This window comes from Notothenia coriiceps, unplaced genomic scaffold, assembly GCF_000735185.1.
Source record: "Notothenia coriiceps isolate Sejong01 unplaced genomic scaffold, NC01 NC01_scaffold00023139, whole genome shotgun sequence".
Taxonomy (NCBI): Eukaryota; Metazoa; Chordata; class Actinopteri; order Perciformes; family Nototheniidae; genus Notothenia; species Notothenia coriiceps.
In genome coordinates this window covers 173,991-188,014 of record NW_011355840.1, presented here as the reverse complement: position 1 = coordinate 188,014, position 14,024 = coordinate 173,991, and the positions used below count along the sequence as shown (strand labels likewise).

The 14,024-nt window shown below is 41.7% G+C and overlaps 1 protein-coding gene across 2 annotated transcripts in view; it reads right to left on the bottom strand.

Moving 5' to 3' along the window:
• The window catches only part of schip1 (schwannomin interacting protein 1), a 26,672-nt gene extending 16,849 nt beyond the window's left edge, over positions 1-9,823 (bottom strand). Inside the window, exon 1 of one of the 2 annotated variants that reach the window (XM_010781342.1) lies at positions 9,489-9,823. In XM_010781342.1, coding sequence (XP_010779644.1) covers positions 9,489-9,518 — 30 coding nt within the window. In that variant the 5' untranslated portion in view covers positions 9,519-9,823. Of the gene's footprint in view, positions 1-3,129; positions 3,491-9,488 lie in introns of those variants that run through there. The other variant, XM_010781341.1, reaches the window with a different exon arrangement.
• Between the last annotated feature and the right edge of the window lie 4,201 nt (positions 9,824-14,024).

The following is a 14,024-nucleotide window of genomic DNA, read 5'->3' as shown; positions in this document are numbered from 1 at the left end:
GGTTTGTATCCCAGTAAATAGTTGTGGTCGTAAAGGACCGGGTGATTTGCTACCGTAATTTCTCGTTTGGAATATGAGGAAATGAACTGCGGTCTGGCTCTCCCAGCTTGCACGCGGTTTGATTGGCTAGCGCTTGAACTGTCAGATTTGCATAAACGGGATTTGATTGGCTGACGCTGGCTACTCCGGCGTCTCCGGCTTCAGAAGTTGAACATTGTTCAACTTTTGCAGCCTGAAACGCCAGGAAAGCTCCGCTCTGCTACTCACAATTCGGTTCGGCGAAAAGCGAGGCAACGTGACGTCACCCCATTCAAAGTGAATGGGCAGACGCGTTGGAAACCGTTTTTGAAGCTGTCGAAGCTGTAGTGTGGACGGGCCGTAATACTTCAACTTCTCATAAAAAAGGAGGAATAAAGCACTGCTGGTCAGACGTTACCATTGTTCGGCAGTTGGATTTGTTTGCAGGACACCATCTTTGCATCCGACACCTGCCTGACAAACCAACATCCTGTCTTTGTATTTACATAATCTGTTATACGGTATGTTTGTATTGTGTGCTTGTGTTTGTGACTGGGTGGGCTGTGTGTGGTAAAGCAGTCATCATGGAAGCCCAATAAACCATTTACAAAGGTGTGGAATAAGCCACTGAGCGGCGGATGTGCGAGATGGGTAGCATACAGATGGTCCTGCCTTTCAACCAAGCTCACTCTGTCTTCTTGTCGTTCTAATTTACATGTGCTATTATGTAAATCTCAATGTTATACCTTTATTGGAAGTAAAATAGATGAATTATTAGAGCCTTTTTATGCAGGAGGCAATCAACTTGTGTCATGTTCACAGTTTCCACATGTGTGCTCCTCATCCAGGTGTGACTTCACACAATTACAATTTGAGTTCAGTGTGAATGAAATGCAATCTTGTATTTCATGGGCCAAAAATAAACAAACTTTCTGCTCCTTTGATTGGCTCACTCACTTAAACTGACATGCATGATGTTATTCTAACCTTTTGAGAACCTTACAGGGTCATTTTTTTTACTAGAGCTTCTTATAAAACGGTATCAAATCATGAGGTGGCAAATCAAACTTTCACATAGACATAGAAATTGCAGGATCCATTGCGTTAACATTGCATGTGTAAAGTGGAATAGTGAGAGAGAGAGAGACAGAATGAGTGACAGTCTTAACCACCTCCCTCATTTCCTGGCCTTGAGCGCCAAATTAGATTGGAGGGAACACAATTGGGGTAATTTGTGTTTTTCCTAAAATTCACAAGGCAATTTCCTCTGCTGGAAAACCCACATTGACAAAGACATTTTCTCCTCAACTCTGCAAAACAACCATTCATCCACAGATCTCGAGGGTGCTTGTTTTGAGCCCTGAAATCTTCCCTGAAAAATTAGACAAGGGACAAGGGAGATGGATTTAATTATCTATAACAAATAGCATATTCTGCTAAAATGCTGGCTCTTGTGGCCAGAATTATTTAGTGGTTAAGATCTGATCTCTGTTTGCCCACGGATTTCTGTCCTACTCCAAAACGCCAGGTCCAACTCATCTATTAATACTTCTTTCTTCCTCTCTTTTCACTTGCTCATACCTCATTCCATGTTGAACACAGGAACCAACTGTTCTCTGTGAACCCAAACACATGCGCACATGCACACACAAATACCAGATATTGTAAATCAGGGCTATGAGTCTATTAAAGTGAACCAAGAGTGATATGCGCAAGTGCGTTTGAAAGAATTGGAAGAATACATTGATATGTTTTTCAGGCCTGACAGTGAGCCGCCGCTGAGCTCACAGCTCTACAAACAGATACAAGGTCACAGTGTCTCCTGTGTGTGTGTGTGTGTGTGTGTGTGTGTGTGTGTGTGTGTGTGTGTGTGTGTGTGTGTGTGTGTGTGTGATATGTGCTGAATAGCTTCACATAAATGTTCTTGTAGGCTTTGGTTGGATTAAAATTGAATCTAATAAATGTATGATCTTTCCTTGATTAAAACAAGACCAATTGCATAACTGTTAGCAGACAGTTGTAGGTGAACTTGGTAAGACTGGAAGCAGGGGGGAAGTGTTCAACTATTCCTTTAAGTATGCAGACTCAAAGTCCATATCCTGTGTGTGAGACCTTCTCTCTTTCCGTGCTATCTGAGACCTGTCTGTCTAGGCAGTGCAACATTCCATCCCAGATAAGGCACCTGACTCCCGACCGCTCATATAGTTCAGCCTCAGGTCAGTGCCAGGCTGTTCCTGTCATTCAAATTGGAAGAGAAAAACTCAGCAAGTGGTGGGAGGCTTTATACGAGTTTGTGTAGTGGTGGTAAAAGAAGTGGGGGAGGGTTTTAGTGGAATAAAAAAGAAAAGGCGGAGAATGACAAAGGGAGGGAGGAGAGATGAGGAGCATGAAGTGGGTTTAGACAAGACAATGGATCTCCAAGTGACATTCGAGCTTCTCTCTGTTAGAAGACCAGAATATGGATTTGTGGGAAAAGATTCAGTAGAGGAATCTCTTTTTTTCTCCTAAAGACTGCAGCAGATTTGAGGCTAAAAGCCTTGTTACTCACGCCATTATGTCATAGCTTTGCCCAAAATATCTAACCACTTTAATACCCAAACTTCAAGCATTACGTCAGTCTAAGTCTTTGAGTTATGTTAAATATAGTACACACAACACACTTTTAAAGTAATATCGATGAATACACTTTTAACAGCTAAAAGGGCTCTTGCAAAAAATACCAAAATCTGCATTTGAGTAATTAGCAGTTTAGCAGAGGTTCTGGTATTATATAGGGAATCTCTAGACTGAGCAAAGCTGGCTATTTTCCCCAGCTTTGAGTAAGTATCTCCGAAAGCTAAGTTAACCTGCTGCTGGCTTTAACTTCATATCAAAGACATGAGAGCAGTATCCATCTGCTCATCTAACTCTATGAAAGACATTTTGAACAAAAAGTAGATTTATATGTGTTCACATATTTGGCAGACACTGTCCAAACCATCAAATTAAACATAGTTATATGTCAGACCAAAAATATTCCACATCCATTGACCACATTGTTTTTTTCCAGTAGCCCTCAGTAAGCATTCATTTCAATTGATTGGATTTATAAACCACAACGTGGTCCTTTACCTCTTTGTAGCCATCATTGAGGATGAGGCTTGACGTTCGCCTGATGACATCATCCACTCCACCAAATCCATCCATATTATCCAGCGCCTCCCTCATCTTCCCTCCCTCCTTGTCTTCCTGTCTTTTCCTCTCTACCCCCTAGTCAGTAAGTTAGTCCAGACCAGCTCTTGGTGTATCCCAGTCAGTATGCATCATATTCTCAGCCAACACTCCCCTGCCATGGTCTGACAACACAACATTTGAAAGGAAACTCTACTCCTCTCCTGGTGCCTTCTCCTTGTCTTTCTCTTACATGTTGTGACACCGTTCCTCTCCCACTCCTCAGCACTTCCTGACTATTCCACTCTCTCCTCAGCACTTCCCACAGGATTGTGAAAGCACAATGGTCAGAGGTAAGGCCCCTTTAGACCCTCCCTACCTTCCACCCTCTGGTCAGGGCGGCCTCTCACAGCCAGAGTGAGCAACAGAGAGGGAGAGGGTGAAACTCACACTGGTGTTTTTTTTCCCGTTTTAACGCCCTGACGTGAGGACAGCAGCTGTTCACAACCAGTTTGGAAAGAAACACCTCAGCCATGGGATAGCCACAAATGTGTTAGTGTGTGTGTTTGGGGCAATGTACTTGTGTTGAGCCTGCCCATGTGTGTGTGTTTAGATGACTATTGGTGTGTCTGGAGCCTCTTCTGGACACTATCTCTCTCTGTCTGTCTATATTTATTCTCCCTCTGTTACACCAAGGACTCTTCTTAGATGTTTTTGTCTTTTAAGCTTCCTAACCCTCTTATCTGCAATGGCTTACAATTCTGTGTATGTTTTTCAAAAGAGAGATTAACTTTAAATGTAGATTAGCCTACATATTTTAGGCGAAATGAAATGTGAAAATGTGTGTGTTTATCTAACAGAGGAGGTAGTGTGGTTCTTTCCTACTAAGGTAAAAATAGGGCCCTGTCTGGACTCAAAATCCAGCAGCCCCGGCCAGCTAAATAAACCCTGACAGAGCACAATGGACCATTAGCCTGGCTCACAAACACTTATACACACAAAGCCACTCACTGAGATACACAGAGATTGCTTGTGCCTTGTATCAGTGACTTACATTTTCAATCTGAGCTCTCTACGGTGTGTAATGATCTCATCTTAGCGAGACGTTATCGACCCGTGACTCATATATTTGTCATAGCCGCCCAGACAGAAAAATGATGTCCACATATGGCAGCAGAATCACACAGCAGGGGAACATGAGTTCACACAAACCATCAACTGGTTACACACAAAAATGTGAAAACAATTTCAATGTTCAAATGGAAATGAACTCATAATTCAAATGCACCAAAAGAGGGGATAGCATTACTGTGGGTTGCAACTACTGATGATTTCTCTTGATTGATAAGCTAACTGTATTTTATTCAGGCTTTTACTATGCAGCCAGCTTGTATATCTTCCTTTAAAGTGCAGAATTCATTATGCATTGCAGTGGTTGTGCCATTATTTAAGTAATAAAGTCAGGTATTTTATTGATTTATGTGTAGTTATCTTCAGTTAAAGGCTAGCTTGCTGCATGGCTGGGATGAAAAATGCAAGTAATTGGAAACCTACCATTATTTCAATGAAACAGTAGCTTAGCATTTAACCTCAACTATAAATATACTGTACATGAATTCTTCTTAAAAGTTTTTTGTAAGCTTCAGTCATCCACCTAAAGCACGAGTCAGAGGATGAAGCATTCTGAGATGATCTAACGGGATGACAGTGATGATGACAAATAAGAGATGAAATAGAAAGTCAAGGACAACAGGGTTACAAAAAGAGTGGATAAGACAAAGACAAGAGGCAAGAGAACTCCAATGAATACTGATGCACATGAGTCACATTCATTTGTTACTCTGCCAAGAGAGAGGAGACGAAAATAAGGGAGAAATTCAGAGATAAAGTCAGTGGGGAAATAATGCATTTGCATGATAACATCAAAGATCATCTAAACAGAAGCACACACACGCGCACACACAGAACACACACATACAAAACACACACAAAACACACACAGGGGTTAAATGGAAAAACAGGAAGTGGGTTTGATTCAGTGCTGATCCCTAAGGATTATGGGTAGAGTAGAGCGAATTGTCTGGCTGTTTCCTGAATCCACTCTCCCTGGACTACTGCTGGACACACGCATGCAAGCACGCGCACACACGCGCACACACACAGACGCACTCACGCACAAACACACACACATAAAACACTGAAGGGTGGGGTCTGCCCCTTTGATTCTCATTACTGAGGCTGACTTCATCGTGTAGGTGAAGTCAGAGCTGAATCAAATGGGATAGGAGGATGAAAGGGAAGGGTGATCGATGGGCAATGGCAAAGGGACTCTACATACACATACACACTCTTAGTTCAAGGGCAAAGACTGGGGATACTTTCAGGTGCATATTTGAGACACACACAAAGGTTAATTCTTCTGATGCTTGACTGCCGGGTCAGCTGAGAAACAGCGAGACAGAGAGAAACAGCGAGAAAAAGAGAGAGACATACATGCACAGAATGGCTTATTGTTCCAAGTGAACAGAGGGTGACTGTGGGAGAGAGGGTTCCTGGCACCTCCTGTAAGCCCGCGATCCAAGGCCAATGGCACTGTATGTCTGTGTGTGTGTGTGTGTGTGTGTGTGTGTGTGTGTGTGTGTGTGTGTGTGTGTGTGTGTGTGTGTGTGTGTGTGTGTGTGTGTGTGTGTGGTACGAAGACACCTAAACCTGTAATACACTCGCTCTTTATATCAGCCCCAATCCCTGTTTGCTTTCAGGTGTCTGTATCTGTAATGTCTATGGTTATACAGTATTATAACACCAGATCAAGGAACTGTGCTAAAGACTCACAAGATCTTATTTTGGAAAGAGGAGGAAAAGAACGGGGGCTGCTGCCATAGCAACGTGGTAAGAATTTCTCCATGGCGATGCTGTGTGTTCCAAACAAATTGGGCTGCAAAAGGGAGCATGAGGCCACCCATCAGGAAGTCTGCTCACTAACACAGAGCCCGGAGTTTGAGGGCTGAAGATTTGGCAAATTGTATAATATTAGATTAAAAAGTATGCTGCCCAGCAAATCTCTGATATATGGGATAATCATACCTCACTGCACAGTCTCATATATTCTCATAAGTTTGTCTGATTCATTACAGTATGACTAGTTTTTTTTTTATGACCAGGTTTTGTTTGGGGAGTTTTTTTATGTCTGTTTTATTATTTCAGAGCTGGACAAGGGACATGTTAAACACGGCTTAACATAATGACTAGAGACCATGGATGTATTTTTGGAAATAGTTATAGGAGTCTAGGATGGTGCTTTTTCAGTCCAATAATTGTTTTCATAGCTTACGAGTTAATATCCTTCTCATGCAACTAACAATTAACCTGACCTTGTTTGCAGTTTGAGGTGTCCTGTCATCAGATGTCTCTTTCATGATGGTGTATTATGGGAAACATGTCAGTGTGAATCTGTACAGAGTAAAAAATATGTATTTGTAATGACACTGTCAGAAGGAGTTTACATGCTAAAACGACTTCCTGGCAAACTAAACTCATTTGTTATTGTCCGTATTTCCATACTATATGTTTACTGTCTCGCCTTATTGATCCATTCTGTAACGCTACCACGATCCATCAGTGGTATCTACTCATCTGCTGGTCCCCATTTATAATTCATCGGGCCACACCTCATTTACTGTGTCACAGACACCAGAGCTCTCCTTCACTCCTCTCTAGCCAAGCATTACAAACTGCTCACAGTTGTTGAGGATAAATTGAAAATACACATACACAAAAATACTTTGTTTGACAATGTTCAGCGTTCAATCAGAGCTGTGAGGCCTTGGCATGCTCACAGTCTTCCTACGGGCCAACCCGATAAATCTCCCCATCACCCTTCATCCTGCTGATAGTGCTGCTGACAGCAATACGCCGCTGCAAGATTTATAAATTTACATGAGAATCTGAAAACAGGATGACATATTGAGACCTCAGACTGTAGAAAACACACTGCATGCGTTTAGCTAGCTTAAGATCCCTAAGATCTTAAATGAACTGCAGCATCAGGATGTAGAGGACAGCGATCATAAAATGTTCTCTTTTTGGCCTCATGCTTTATTTGTTTATTTATCCGACATGGCTTCAATTTATAGATGGTTTTGGTTGACAATGGGTCAAATGGATGCTTTATTGGTTCTCCCAGGGTCGGCCTGTGACTTAATTAACTAATGGCTTCTGACACTAAGTGAGAGCTCACCTTAAACATGATGGGGTAGGGAAAGACATTCAATATCTCATGTTTCTTTTTCTTGGCCTGTTTTGACTGTTCGCTTTCCTTCAGCCAAAGACAGAAAGACCAGGACCACATCCTAATTAAAGCAGAGGAAAACAATGATACTAAAAAACAGAGATCGCCTCAAGACATGGACTGTCCCACAAGACAAACAGAAATAGAGGGAAACACCCAGCATGCCGCACTCTTTTTCCACTTTGTCTGTTTACTCCCTTCCCATATTAACCCTTAATTAAATCCCTTGTTTCATCTCCTCTATGATTCATCTGTTCTTTCCCCCCATCTCGCTTTGCCTCTTTCCATCCCTCCATGTGTGTGTGTGTGTTTTATGTGTACGAGGGGCGCTGGCTGCCTGCTGGTTGCCAGGTTACCAGTCTAATTGAGGGGCCTCTAGAGAGTCGCTGCTATCAGAGCCTGAACCCTCTGTTCTGCTTACCACTCTCATTCATTCTTATTCGTTACATCTTCCTGTTTCTGGTACACCTCTTGCATTAAAGCCACCTCGGCTTAGTTCACTTTCTTTACATCTGTCGACAATAAACTTCTTCTTATATTTAACTGATATCAATAATGTTTTCCATCATTGCTATGCATGATCTCATTTCCCTCAGAAGTATGTATATGGCGTTCTTCTTCTTTCGTTCTTTTACCTCAGCCTGTGTTGCCAATACTTATTTTGATGATGTTTCATCTCTGCCTTTCATCTGCTGTCTCCACTAGCCCTGTGGCGTCACTTTTCTTTGCTTATCTGCTGCTCTGCTATTCTTTCCTGCAATCCTTCTGTCACTCCATCTAGCTTTTATCTTCTACGAAACAAGGCAGCAAATCCTTATCCCATAACACAACTGTTCCCTTACCCACACAAGCACCCATCTATCCTCCTGACATGTAGAAGTTCATTTTTTTTGGGAATGATTTGAGTGTTTTTGAGGTTTTATTACAGCAGAAACTAGAAACTTGAGGGCAATTCATTTCAAACCTAATCTCCAGTATTGGGGGCATCAGACAGAGCTGACAAGAAATCTCCTTTTATAAATGTTTATGAAGCCAGTGAGGTAAGCACTTGCACTGTAACTACAAAACTACACACAAAATATCATGTTAAAATGCATTCACAACAATGCTTCTCCATTTAGACCCAGGGGAAATGATGGAGAATGAACTTGGACTCAAGTTTTCTCAATGTTGAAAAAACACTTTAAGTGCCCATACATCTCTGAAGGACCCTCATGTCTCCTTCATCAGTTTCTCTGCAGCAGCTTTTCGTGCATCACTCCCTGATTCTTCTACACTTGTTTCCCCCATCAAAAGAAACTCCATCTTTCCCCTTGGAGGCCTTCCCCATATTCAGCTCATATCGTGTGCCTTTCATCTACCTCTCTGCTTGTTCCCACTCTGTATCTCTACTGCATTGCAGACTTTCTTTCCCAAGCAGCGCTGGTTACAGAAAAAACAGATCTACAGCTGGGATGCAGTGCTTTCCTTTAATCACGACTCCTTCATTCCTCCCAACTCCTGTCTAGATTAAGTGGAACATTGCTTTCACATGCCCCACCACACAAACTCATACACAACATGCCTGCACACATTGGCACAACCCTAGAAGCAACCATTCACATTTAAATTCTCCATTTCAATATGCACCATACTCTCAACAATATGCATCTCCTACATACAACTCACAGCACAGAATACACTTGCACCCAAAGTGTCTATTCACAACATTGTGAACTTGCAGTTACATGCCTTCTTGACATGGATTGATTATGCTGGATGAGGAGGAGTAGGAGGGGAGGAAAGACATTATTCCCTTGAGTCAACTGCTCTCTTAGCAACCAGCCAGCCATCAGATTCACAACACAATCACCTAACCACAAAAGACAAACAAATACGTCTACACATGTGCAACAATGTCCTAGTTTAAATGTGATGGTAAACTCAACTGAGGAGATAAAACATTCAGGCTCAGCTTGTGTCTGTCAAGACGGCAAAGACATTGGCAAATGAAATGAATGTATGTGATGTGTCATGAAGCTCTGAGAACTACCTTGTAAGAACAGTTTTCCTGGTGGACCATCCTTCAAAGCATCCTAGGGCGAAGCTGGCTGAGCTTGGGGAACGGGAAGAGAAGCGGGACAGGGATAGGATTCCCAGCCCTGCAGTATTCCAGCAGAGAGGAGAGGAGGGGTTCTCACCCACTCTTTGATCCAAACTAAAAAAGGTCAATTCTCTTGTCTGCCTTTTCTTCAATTCAGTTCTTACCCTCTGCTTCCTATGTCTGTTTTCTGTTGTTTTTCTGGTGTGTCTGTTTGCTAAAACTGAACGACAGGGTCTGATCGCTGCTTCCCCAAAGCTGAAAGAGGGAGGGGAGCAAGAGAGAAACTGGAGGAGGGGTGGGAGAATGGGAGAGAGAGAAAAAAAGGGAGGGAGGGGAGCAGTAAAGAGCAGAGTACACTCCCCGGTTGCCTTTCTCTGTCTGGTGCGGACAGAAATGGGGGAGGAGCTGTTGGACTGAGTGTATGCAGAATCGGCCATTGGCGAGAGGGGACGGTGGAAAAGGGAGGGAGGGTGAGGTTGGCATGGGACAGGGTCGGAATGTCATTCTGCTGGATTGTAATGCCGGAGAGGAATAAGGAGAGAAGGAAAAGGACAGAAGAAGAACTTTCTTTACCTTGAGCTAAATCTATCTCTGTGCTGCATGGATAGTCAAGAAAGATAGAATGCTGCGATACAAAACCATTTTTTAAATGTCAAGTTTGTATTAAATGTCATTGAGCATTTAGTCTACCATGGCCACTTATTCAAAAATGTAAACCAACATTTAGCCAGTTTTAATAGTTTGATTCAGGCCACGATGTCTTCACTCATGTGTGAGTTTAATCTTTGCCTCACTGTGTTTAGGTATGTGTAGTATGTGGGTTTTGCATACATGTACATCTTCCCTTCATTTTCTATCTGTCTGTAGGGCTAGAATCCTAGTGGCAGATGGCCCGTCTTTAATCCTCACGCAGGCCAACCTACTCAAATAATCTCTCCCTTCCTATCTCCCTATCTATTCCTCTCTCCTGACCTCTTTGCATTACTGTTATCTTTTCATTTTGATCTCACTGAGATGTAAACATGTGTTCTCCCTTTTGAGATTTTAGAATTGGGGCATACTCCCAGATTTTTTTTAATAAATTAATCATTTCGTCTGGTGTAGTCAATTTGATTTATTTAGCAAATAACAACAACTGCCTTTTTCAGTTTTAATTTTACACTGTACAGTATTCATTTTTCTTAATCTTTAAATATCGGTTCGAACATAGGAACTCCGCCCCAAAAAAAACGGCATAAGCCTAAAAAGAAGATATCTCAGAAATAGCAACACATAATGCTGCATAACTCTATGTCTATAAATGGTCAGATAACAGAAAAAAAGTATTCAATTTCCCAGATATCCATGTTTTATTCGACTGAACAAAGAGCCTAGACACAGTTATATCCAACATTGAAATAAAGCACAAATAATACCTAACCATTACGTTTGAGAAGTTGGACTCAAAATGTTTCTTTTATATTATCCCACATAGTTTCTAATCACATCGATTAGATGTTTCATCACGAATCAAAGCACCATTTTTTAAATGTCTTTTTTCGACTGATAGTAATTATCCAATCCTTTTAGCACAAATCCATCAGATAGTTATTCTCTTGAACTATCGAAATGAAAGCAGTGGAACAGCGTTGCACAAGAATGTGGGGATTGTGGCATCCTGATGCGATTTACATCTGTTTCAACTTTCTATATATATTTTTAGCCAGCTACAATCACCTCCTGTTATCTCAACCCCCCCTTCATGCTAGATCTCTCTATCCGATATTGATCTCTGCTGGGTGACCGTGCTTTGCCCGATAACACCACTCTTGGGTTTAATGACCTGGAATGGATCGATGAGCTCCCAGCTCTGATCTCTCTGCTGCACATCACTGGCTCTGATGGTGCCCATCTGGGGCAGATTGGAACAGGGCCCATCCCGTCACACTCACATTGGATATAATTATCTGTGCATGACATTGGCCAGCGATAAACGTGTTTCTTCTTACAGTGGAAGCTGGGCCGCGTTAAAGCATTTTTAGGATTATGAGAGTCGACCGGCATATAGTAAGCACGGAAAAACAGGAAGTGGCCGAAAGATTTGAAAGTGGCTGGTGAAGAAAGTCCACATTTTTGTTGGATCTTTTGTACTATTTAATGTCTATGTTGTGTTTCTGTGGGATATTTGAAGTTATGCATTAGCCAGTATACTAGAAATCTAATCAAATAATAGTTGTTGTATATTTGGTGTCTAGTCTCTGCGATTGAATGAGGCTCAAGAGAATTTTAATATGACTTATAGTAAAGAATTTTTGGATCATCCCATTCACGTGTCAATCAACATCCCAGGTAAATCGTTAGTGTCCTTATTAAAGTACTAACCAGGGGTTTGTATGTTTTAAAATAAGAGCTTGTTGGATCAGTTTACAGCGTTTGAACCGCCCAAAATATCTTGTTATTTCCAAAGCAATTGATATATTGATATCCAAAGTCTGTGAAGGATGCTTCAATACCAATAGACACAGCATCCCCTTTTCTCTCCTCTATCACCATGGCAGCAGTCACTCTGTTGACCCCCCCCCCCCCACCCCCGCTGACCTTCACACGGTTGTCAAGGTTACAATCCGAGTCACTGCACAGGTGTAGACTAAGACAGCACGTCCTTATCCTAATTACAAGAAGAGGAATATATCTGACACTGACAAGACTTTAAATTGTGAAGCTCCTGATTCTCTCATAATATGAGCATTAGCCTTCTTAAAAAGCTTAACTAACTGTGATAATGTAGGCAGCCTGAATCAGAACAGAAACAATTCAGATTGAAGATTATTTAGTGCAGACTGGCAGACTGCAGTTTAGCCTCCCACACACTGCCCACATTATGAAATGTCCGCCTTGGTAGCTGTATGTTGACTATGATTCCACATGTTGACAGTATATGTAATGTATTCCTTAACAGAGCAGGATACATTGTCATTATGTGTTTCAGTCTCCTTGTGTGTTGTATTGTACACCGAGCACTGGAGCAGCTTGTATCATCGTCGTTTCCCTCCTCTCATCCCGTACATCAAAACACCACCGACGTGTGGCTCTGTGTGTTTAACTCTGCTGCGTGGGCGTATTTATAGAGAAAATGAATATCTAATCATAAGTCACTGATAACAGATTGGATACCATGGTGATTCTCTCTACTGTACTTAGTGGGATACAGAAAAAGTTTGGAGATGATACTGTGGGTGGTAAATAAAACACAGTTCATGGCAAAGTCATGCTGTGACGTCTCCTCCGTTTCTCTGAAAAACAGCTTCTTTTTATTCTGCTTGCTGTTTACCCCTCCTTTTATTTCCACTGTGGCCTTTTGGTGTAACTACATTTGCTTTCTTTTCCCCATCGTCTTCCTCCATCTCTCGCTTTTTCTGCCTCCCTCTCCTTCTCAGCAGGGCGGAGGGAGCACAGATGCTTTTAGCAAGCTGACATTTTGTGCCAGAGTGAAAACACTGCATAGCAAAGCAGGCTCGCTCAGTGTGAGGGCCAGATTCTGGCGGTAATGAGCTCGCTCTGACAGGGAGGAACTGATGTGGAAGGCCAGGGACTGTGTGTGTGTGTGTGTGTGTGTGTGTGTGTGTGTGTGTGTGTGTGTGTGTGTGTGTGTGTGTGTGTGTGTGTGCGTGTGCATGTGTTTATTTGTGTGCTCTCAGTCTTACGATCAGCCACCAGAAGTTGTTCTAATGAGGACTGCAGTTGGTTGAGGAAAGACTGAGCATGCTGTGACCATCGCATTAATATTTGCTTCACATTTTTAAATGCGTTAGAACACATTTATACACCAACTGAGAAAATGACCACCAGTCTTTGATGAAACAGCATTAATGACCTGACTACATTTGCCTTGACTTAAGATAAAAAATTGCGCAACGCTTAAAGAAAATCAAAGGAATCTGTAGAAAAAAACAAACTGAAAATAGCTGAAAAATCTGTCATTAAACTACAGTCTACATGATTGGTCCATCTTCCCTTTGATAAAAAAACATCTATTATTTCACAATAACTAAATACTAACAATATAATAGTTAATATTTATAATAATTGTTTCAAAAACATTTGTCATCATTATAACCTTAGACTGTATCTTTGAAATGTTGGTTGGAATTAACACATTAAGATGTTTTCTATACTAGGATATTTTTAAGACCAAAATGATTGTTTTATCAAAAAGAAGACCGAAAATAAATCAAGATAAAAGATAATTGGCTGCCCTTGTGTGGGGGTATGTTGAATATTTCTGTATTTTGGACTGTTGGTTTGGGAAAACAAGCAATTTGAAGATGTTGTCTCAGGCTTGAGGAAATTTCATTTCTTAGCAAATAAAAATCATCATTAGCTGCAGTCTCACTACAGACTGATGGAATGATTATTCTAGTCTTGAGTATGTGAGGAGATAAAAATGCTCTGTTCTCTACAGCAACGGATGAAGCTCTCCGCATGACCTGGCACAAAGCCTCGTCA